Source organism: Euleptes europaea, chromosome 1 (assembly GCF_029931775.1).
Source record: "Euleptes europaea isolate rEulEur1 chromosome 1, rEulEur1.hap1, whole genome shotgun sequence".
NCBI lineage: Eukaryota > Metazoa > Chordata > Lepidosauria > Squamata > Sphaerodactylidae > Euleptes > Euleptes europaea.
Window position 1 is genome coordinate 24,651,387 of NC_079312.1, and position 9,736 is coordinate 24,661,122.

Sequence of the window (9,736 nt, forward strand, 5' to 3'; positions counted from 1 at the left end):
CAAGTGAACTAATATCAGCATGCCTGAATCAGATCCCAAGTGACTAATGGAGATATAACTTGTGCAAGGGGTTGGACTAGATGACCCTAGTGGTCCCTTCCAACTCTATGATTCTATGATTCTAACTCCATTTCATCGTTACTCCCAGGCTTATCTTGTTTACTGTAGGTGCCATTTTTCCTTCCGTGATGTCAGCTACTAGGTGCTGCAGCTACTCATGAGCTCATGGAATACATTCAAGGAGATACCCTATGTTTAAAGGTTCCATGCTTCCTTCCAGGTTTCTGAAATGTGCCCATTTCCCAATGAAATAGATGCACCCTCCTTCCCACATATACATGAAAGATAAATGAGCATCCCCCTTCTTTAAAAACTCCTATAACTTCAAATACAGTTAGTAATTGATCGACAACTTTTTGTGTTAGGCTGTCTCTGTCAAAAATGTTCTCATTTTGGGTGGGCGAGGCACACCCTTAAAATAAATAAATGAGCATTATTCACACTGGCAGGTGTTGTTACATGTGAAGATGGTATTGAAATGTCATGGAGGAGAAACAGCATGAGATCTTCCCCTCCACCAGACCGAGACCCTGCAGTGTATGAAGAGGGCCTCCACATTAGGTCCCAGTCATCATGTGGAGGTCCAGTTAGTGGGAGTCTTCCTTTCTTTTGAGAAAAACAGTGCAAACTGGTCTTTTGGCTATTTGTGTGGAGGCCCCAATTCGCACCCAAGGCTTTCTGCATGCTGGAGCAGAGACATTTGTGTTTTGCCTCTACCATACTATTGAGTCATCCCTCCTGGCAGAACTAGGACAGTGTTCTGTTCTGTCCTTTACATTTTATCATTGCTTATATTGAGGGCTTCTGTCTCACAGATCCATGTAGTTACAGTACCACAGGCTTCAGAAATAATTTCATTCCCATTCAGCATCCCACAGCTGTTTGTTTCGATGGGGCCCAGTTTGTGCGATCTGTGGAATAAAGGAGAAGGTCTCTAGTGTTTTCAAAGGGCAGCATTTCAGAAGTTGGATGCTTATAGAGGCACTTTGTTGATTTCTGCCTCAGAAACTGCAATTCGGCTTTTAAAGATTCAGATATTTTGAGATTCAGCCCCACAGAGAAACTGTTCATGGGCAGCAGATAAGGAACAAGCCCCATCCTGCCCTCCAACCAAAGATCCCAAAGGCACTGTGGGGCTTAATTTTAGCACTTTTAGGGCAAAAACGCATGGTCGCTTTCACCTCCTTTATCCCCTGTTTCAGCCAGGATTCAGCCAGGATCGAACTCATGCGTTTTCACTGAACGTGTGTTCGATCCTGGCTGCATCCTGGCTGAAACAGGGAATAAAGGAGGCTAAAGCAACCGTGCGTTTTCACCCTTAGAGTTTTAAAAAGCCACCTTGTTATTTCCTTGCTTAATGAACAGCAAAGTAGCTGCTTGAACCAAACAGTTGACATTACAGATTTACAAATGGTAGTCCATAACAAAAAGTCATGGGTTATTAACTTTATATCTCCGGAATTCATCCCCCAAATTGCACTTTCAATGTAAGACTGAATTTAAGGGGTATGGGACAGGTAAGGGTAAGAAAAAAATGCAACATTTGGGGGGGGGGGTGCATTTAGAAACTATTTCTGATCTATGCCAGCTCATTCAAAAATCAGGCTTGCTGTATGTGTGCACAGCAGCTCAGCCTCAATGGAAGGAGGGAATACGCACCGTTTGTCATCTAATTGGGAGCCATCCACCCAGGTCCATTTTCCTCCAGGGAATGTGACTTGTAGTCCAACCCACAGCAATTGCATCTCTTCATTAATATGCTGGACAAAAGCCTATAAGCAGCATAATTAGTCAAGTGTCGCTGTTTAAAATGATTTGTTAAAAGCTTTTCACTCTGAAAGAAGAATCCTCTACCACACTGTTTCCAAGCCAGCAATAAAACATCAGTCCTATGTCATCTTAGAAATGAACATATTATGGAGTGAGCTTCCATAGGCCAGGTGCTTCTGCATTAGTTTAGTATTGTTATGGCAAGGGAATTACTTTTTCTGAAAATTGCTGTTTTTGAGATACATGCGAAGCTGCTGTATACTGAGAGGATATTTGGGAGGCCAGAGTGTTCCTAACCAATCACTTTTGGAGACAACTTGCAGAGAACAGCCCCTCTCTTTAGATTAGAGCAGGGCTCAATTGGTACAAAGGCCAAATATGACATAAATGTCACATGATAGGGCCGGACAATGCCTCGCCAGCCCAGATTGAGAGCGGGGGATTGGCTGCCTCAGCTGGCTCGTGGGCCGGATAAGAGCTCTCATGGGCCGGATCCAGCCCCCAGGGCTTATGTTTGACATCCCTGGGTTAGAGGGACAAGTGTGTTCTGTGTCCCAGGCCCTCCAGTAGATTCCCTGTGGTTCCAAAGGGTGACCACTTGAGACAGAGCTTTCTCTGTGGTGGTACCTTATCTATTATACTCCCTTCCAGCACCTAGTTGCCTGGTACCTGCTCTTTTGAACTCTTTTTGTCTCCCCAGACCATTTGATATATTGATGGTGTTATTGCTCTCTCTCTTTTAATGTTTTAATCCTCTTATAATGGTTGTCTTACTTCTTGTTGTTGTTTTATACATTTTGGAATTGTTGATGGTTTTTGCTATTTAATGTTTTATGGCTTCATTTTTAACTGTTTTTAACTGTTGTTTTCAGCCTTCCAAGAAAAATATGATTGTGAGGAAGATTATAAATGTTTTTAATGAATTTGTTATTTCAGTAGCAAAGCTAGGTGCGCGTCAAGCTAAGATCACCTGCACATAGGATTGCCCTGTGAGATCTGTTTTTAATGTTATAACAACACAGAGTGTCTCCGATGGTTTAACAGGCAGCCATTCTGCTAGAAGTTGCTTAGCTTCTGAGATCTGACAAGATAGGGCTATACTGTGCCATCTTCCCTCCAAGGGTTGCTGTCGGTGGGAATATGTCTACATTTACCATGTCTTTCTGTTTTTGCATCACCAGCAGCCGAGACGATCTTGCTATGCAGTCTTCCTTACCCTTCTTCCAACTTCCTTTTTCTTTGGAGATCCAGTAGCATTTGTCCTCATAAAGGAACCAGTTTTCAGGACAGAGTTTGCATGTAGTGTTCTCTATGGAAAAATAAATTGAAAATATAGAATAATAAACTGAGAACGTAGAATTTTGTGTAGCTGAAACAGTGCTAAATATTACAATTCTCCTGTCTGCACCAAGGTTTTAAGAGTTTATTTCTGACATTTACACTTTTGTGTATTTGGTGGAAGAAATAGCTGTGTTACTTTAAAACACTTGGATGGAGCCACACAATCAAGCGTGGAATTGGAATGACACCTGAAAAGGTCTATGATGATCTGGATTTGATGAATCATTGTCCAAATGAAGGCACCTGAATGTACTGAGGTTACTTTCCATCTAAGCAACTGGGATCCCTTAGCAGGATTAAACCATAGGTAAGAATTCCAGTTATTGAGATGGAAACTAACCCAATTTGGTTCTGCACCCATATCCAGATATTGTGAAGATTTGAAGCTAGTCTGGGCTTTTGTCTTCACTCACCAGGAGGTGAGGAAAGAAAGGGGAGGAGGGAGGGAGGAAGACTGCGAGCCTGATAGCAAACTAGACTGAAGGCTGGAGCAAACAAACTCTGGATTGTAAGCAATATCTGAATACACTTCTGGAACTGTGTTTATTTTATTGGCTTGTGAACAGATTTTCTAGCTATTTCCCAGAATTTAGCATCCAACCTGTGATTTTTACAACCCCACATTTTATGCAAGAGACAAACTCGGGTGAAAGTGGGGAAAGATAATTTCTTACCAGTACTCCTGGGGCTTGAAGCAGAAGATGGGAGGAACCCCTTTGGCCTTTTCCTTACTGGTACTCAATACCAGCCTATACTAGCTTTTAATCTTGGGGACAAAGCTCACATGAAGCTGAGGGCAATTGTATGATGAGAGAAAACAGTTAAAATTACCTGCTAAGCCAGTGTGGAGTGGCTGACACAAAAACTGCCACAAGTAAGACACAAAAATCTCCACGTCAGACTTATTTTCCGTTCCATCGGTAGGGGGTTCCTGCGAGACATTGGCTTTCTTTGCGGCATCCATAGGTTGCCTCATCTGAAAAGCTTCAAATAATGCCCATTTAGGTGATTATCAAATTGGAAAAAACCCCTGAAAATATCATACTTTCCAAAATTTCTCAGATGAAAATAGGAATCCTCCATTCTCATATCAAGAATCACTGCCAGAGCTCAACATTGCTATAAAGTACTGAAGACAGAAGAAAAAAAATGGACCGTTCCCTCTGTGGAGGGAAGTACGGTAAGCGGTATAGCAGCTCACCACCTTCCCTTCAGTGCTCTGCATTTCAGCCTTTGCTGTTTAATTTATTCATAAATTAGCTGGTGTCCACCAGCGGGTAATTTTGTATATGACAACAAATTATGTAGAATGCCAAGAATGTGAGAAGAATATTAGTTGAATTAGATGATTCACTAGGAAATCCATGACTAGACACTGAGGAAGAAAAAGAAGCAGGGTTAGTTTTTATATGCCAACTTTCTCTTCCACTTAAGGGAGAATCAAACCGGCTTACAATCACCTTCCCTTACCCTCCCCACAACAGACACCCTGTGAATTAGGTGGGGCTGAGAGAGTTCAGAGAGAACTGTGACTAGCCCAAGCTGGCTTCATGTGTAGGAGTGGGGAAACAAATCCAGTTCAACAGATTAGCCTCCACCGCTCATGTGGAGGAGTGTGGAATTGAACCCGGTTCTCCAGATCAGAGTCCACCACTCCAAACCACCACTCTTAACCACTACACCACACTGGCACGAGCAGTTTCCATCATCTTCCAAATTGCTACCCCTGTACTCTCAACTTGCAGGGATGTGATGTGTGGACGCCAGCGATAGGGCTTTTTCAGTGGTTCTTGGGTTAACACAAAGTTACCTCCAATAGGCCAAACACAACTCCCCTGGAGTATTTCAGGTTGCCAAAATGGTGCAAAGTCCGGGATGGGGAAGGCTGAAGCCCCTTCTCCACATGCGCTGCCATCTCAATAATCGATTGCACATTTTTATTTTTATTTATTTAATGAAACATTTGTACTGTGCCTTTCCTGGTGGTTCAAGGCAGCTTACAGTAGTAGTTAAAAACTACATTTCCAGTTGAAACCAGAATAAAACAACAAACCCCCAATCCCCCCTTTAAAAGATGGCTGCCATTGAAACCCCCTCGAAAGCCCTGGAAAGCAGGCAGACCTTTCAGTGCCTCCTGAAGATCTCCAAAGAGCCCCCCCCCACCTCTTCAGGAATTCCATTCCTCAGAGCCAAAGCCATGATGGAAAAGGCCCGGGATCTGGTCAGTGTCAAACAAATGGCTGCCTGAAGACATGATTGACTCACAGGGACATATGGAAGGAAATGGCCCTTCAAATACGCAGGCCCCAGGTTGTGAAGGGCTTTAAAGATCACAACCACCACCTTGAATTGAGCGCAGAAACAGACTGGCAGCGTGGTAAAACCAAGTGCTGAAACAGGGGACTGTTTCAATATTTGGAAAGGCATGGAGGAGGGACAACAAGATTCTCTGGTCCTGCCGTGCCACGAGCCTGATCAGGACTGGGTCTTTGCAGCTTTTTTGTATGTGTGTGTAAAGTGCCATCAAGTCACAGCCAACTTATGGTGACCCCTTATGGGGTTTTCAAGGCAAGAGATTAACAAGGTGGTTTGCCATTGCCTTCCTCTGAATAGCAACCCTGGTATTCCTTCATGGTCTGCCATATAAATACTAACCAGGGCTGACTTTGCTTAGCTTCCAAGATCCAACAAGATTAGGCTTGCCTGGGCTATCCGGGTCAGGGCAATGGCCCAAATTCACCTCTAAAGTGGTGGTTGTGTCTGTGGGTCTGACCAATGGACATAGGGTTGCCAGGTCCCTCTTTGCCACCGGTGGGAGGTTTTTGGGGCAGAGCCTGAGGAGGGCGGGGTTTGGGGAGGGGAGGGACTTCAATGCCATGGAGTCCAATTGCCAAGGTGGCCATTTTCTCCAGATGAACTGATCTCTATCGGCTGGAGATCAGTTGTAATAGCAGGAGATCTCCAGCTAGTACCTGGAGGTTGGCAACCCTACATGTACCATAAAATCTAGTTTGGCCCTGTGTTATATCTGATAAAGGGTAAGTTCCCAAGACCTAACCTGCCTAGAGGATTACCAACTCTGAGTTAGGAAATTCCTGGAGATTTCATCGGTGGAGCTTGGGAAGGGCAGGGTTTGGGGAGGGATCTCAGTGGGGTATTATGCCATATAGTCCACCTTCCAAAGCAGCCATTTTCTTCAGGGGAACTGACCTGTGTAGTATGGGGATCAGTCTTAATCCTGGGAGATCTCCACCTGGAGGCTGACAACCCTACACTCTATACCATGTGAATTGGCAGTCTAGACTAAGCTTTACAGTTAAGTGGAATAAAGGATGTCCTGGAGTTAGACATACTTCTCTGTGAGGATTTTATGAGCTGGCCAAGGATCTCATAGTTTCCCCCTCTTTCAAAGTTATTCTCACAACAACCCTGTGAGGTAGGTCAGACTGAGAGACAATGACGAGTGCAAGGTCATCCTGTGAGCTTCATGGCAAGCAGAGATTGGAATCCAGGTCTCCCTGGACCTAGTAGAAGACTAGCCACTACCACCACACTTACCCCATATACGGTGTGCTATCAGAGCTCCAATTAAAAGGAACATCACAACACATCCAATTCTTGCAGTGATCTGATGCCTGCGGGGTTGTTTCACCAGAATTTCTACAAGAATAGATATTTAGAGAAAGATCTTCACAGCAGGCATCCTTAGCTATCATCTTTTTTTGTTTTGGTTACCCCATAACTGAATTGGTGTTTGAACTGGGGATTCCTCATTCATCATGTCTTAGGTATGATTCACAAGTTACATTGGTGCCATACCTGCCACTCAGGAAACAAATACTTCAGGTACACTTATGGCTTCTCCTGTGGGATAGTTCCTGCATGAATCCACACACCCCCAATTCAGCCAAGTGAACAAGGATAAACCTAACCTAGTCCCATGAGGCCCAGAGAAGTAATGTAGATCCACTCCAATATGCTGTTTGTCTGTCAGCAGGAACCATCCTGCCAACATAACATGAGTTGGACCTCAACCCCTACAGTGTCACTTCTCTGTTATAGCCAGTGATCTACAGTCAGTCACTACAGCAGCTGAAAGCAAATCTTTTATTTTCAGAGAAAAATTTCCCTTGGCTAGTACCAAACCTAGCAGTTAACAACAGAAGAAGAATAGTACCATCATGACCTATCTGTAGGGTTGCCTGCTGTCCTGGAGGAAAATGTCCTGGCCTTTTAACAGAAGAGTAATGTATGGAAATGGGAAGCTGAAGCTTTTTTATGGCATGGAGGTAAATGGCACCAAATGCTGGCAATCTAGAAACTTCCAAATCATATATAGAAACTGGACTCACCTTGCGCTGGCAGCTTAGCGCTATTTCTCTTTTGCTCCCTTGTTGACTGGAGGTTAAGAGCCATGCCACATTCCTCATCTTCCATTTGGAAAGAGCCGTTTTACTGTCTCTTCAGTGGCAGTGGGAGGGACTGGGAAAGGCAGGCTGCTTCTCTGAGCACCAAACTCAGGTCTACCAGAGAAGCAGCACTGACCACTTCTTGGAGGAAAGGAAGCCGACCACACAGGAAATAGCTGGGCCTCTAAACACTTGACCTCCTCTCGCCACCTCTGACCTGCTCTTGCCTACTGAAGGCCTTTGTTTCCAAAAATGGTGATGAAGAAAAGGCAGTGTGGTACATGCTCCAAGCCAGATACTCCTTTTTAAAGCTACTTTTATTTTTGCACGTACACATCAGGGAAAATGAAAGGTAGAAAGGCTGTTTGAATAGGCCCTCAGTTCCTCTGCACACATGAAAATCCAACCCAAGGAGAAAGTTTTTCAGCCTAGCCTTTTCCTAGACATTTTTTTAAATGCAGCACACATAATTTTGACATGGGAAACACCAAATACACTTCGCGCACCCTCACAGTCTGATAAAGTACAGCCCAAGAAAAGCTTTATCTGGTAATTATGCTGCTGGAAGCTAAAATGACTAAATTGAAGCTACTGGCTTTAGTCCCTGGAAAAGACTCACTGGAAAAGACAATAATGCTAGGAAATATTTGAAGACCATAGGAAAAGAGGAAGACCCACCCGGAGATGGATTGACTCAATCCATGGCCCTCAGTTTGCATGACCTGAGCAAGGCTGTTTTGGAGGTCACTGATTCATAAGTCAGAAGCAACTTGATGGCACATAATTAGGGTTGCCAACCTCCAGGTAGTAGCTGGAGATCTCCTGCTATTACAACTGATCTCCAGCCAATAGAAATCAGTTCACCTGGAGCAAATGGCCGCTTTGGCAATTGGACTCTATGGCACTGAAGTTACTCACCTCCCCAAACCTCCTCAAGCTCCACCCTAAAAACCTCCCGCCGGTGGCAAAGAGGGACCTGGCAACCCTACCCCCCCTTCCCAAGGTGTAAATTCAGGCTCTTTGGGGAAGACCAAACTTATCAGATCACAGGCCAGGTCTACTCATGGCCTTTGGCAAAGCCAAGCATAAGACAGCTCCCAGTTTTAAAGCAGTGGGGGAAGGCACTTCCCTTCCCCTCTCCACCTCCTAGCAGAAGCCTAATTGGGAGAATAGGGCATGCACGCAGCAGAACGAGCCATCTCTGCTGTGCAATTGAGCCTCCCCCACCTTCAAGCAGCAGCCTAATCAGGTGAACAGGGTGCGCATGCTGCAGAACAAGCCATCTCTTCCAGGCAATTGAGCCTTCCCCACCTGCTGCTGCTGCTGCCCCCTCTCTGCCCACCACCCAAAGCACCTGCACCCTCGTCCCCCCAGATCCAGCCCTGCCGCATTGCTTTTTATTTCAGTTATCCAGTTTCTGCATTTCTTACACTAGAAAACTTGGTGGTATGACTTGGCAAACACAGGTCCCAAGTATGGCATAAGGTCAGGGTTGCAAGCTCTTTGTCATGAAATCATTTCAGAAAATGAAATAGAAGTGTTTCTTTCACTGGTCACAAGTCAGGCAAATGGGTCATGAAATATGGGGACCTGCCACAAAGTTATTCTGTACCCATGCCCTGAATGACAGACTGATTATGGGAAGGAGATAAGAGTCATATAGCCAAGGCTTTGTGCCTGTTTTACAGGGTGGGTGGATAGTGTTGTTGAGTAGATAAGGAGAAAGTACGAGCAGATGTTTTTGTGCCTGTGTAGTCAATGGCATTAAGATTTGGTAACATTCATTGTGTTGGTGCATGATCAAAACTTACTGGATTAAAGTAAATTTCCTATACAGAAGGGCATGAATGTGGACAGTATTTTTTGATCCAATTTGACAACACTAGAATAACTCAAACAATTCACAGCAATTCTTAGAAAGTCCTGCAGATGATAAAGACTACCCCAGCTTTTGGTTAAGTCACGCATCCTGTTTCACACAATGGCCAGCCAGTTGCCCTGGAGGGCCAACAGACATAGGACAGAGGCCGCAACTTCCCCAATGTTTCCTGTTGGCTGGCTCTGGTATTGAGAAATTTACTGTCTATGAATGTACAGTGGCCATTGATGGACCAATCCTCCATGAATCTGTCTACTTCCCTTTAAAAGTCATCTGT

At 44.5% G+C, this 9,736-nt stretch overlaps 1 protein-coding gene across 1 annotated transcript; it reads right to left on the reverse strand.

Moving 5' to 3' along the window:
• Positions 1 to 832: 832 nt before the first annotated feature.
• LOC130473892 (killer cell lectin-like receptor subfamily F member 1) lies at positions 833 to 7,608 on the reverse strand. The gene is made up of 6 exons (XM_056845526.1): positions 7,524 to 7,608; positions 6,730 to 6,831; positions 4,003 to 4,155; positions 2,985 to 3,139; positions 1,720 to 1,832; positions 833 to 971 (listed from the first exon to the last, which is right to left on the reverse strand). The coding sequence occupies exons 1-6, from the start codon at positions 7,606 to 7,608 to the stop codon at positions 833 to 835; spliced, it is 747 nt and encodes a 248-aa protein (XP_056701504.1).
• Between the last annotated feature and the right edge of the window lie 2,128 nt (positions 7,609 to 9,736).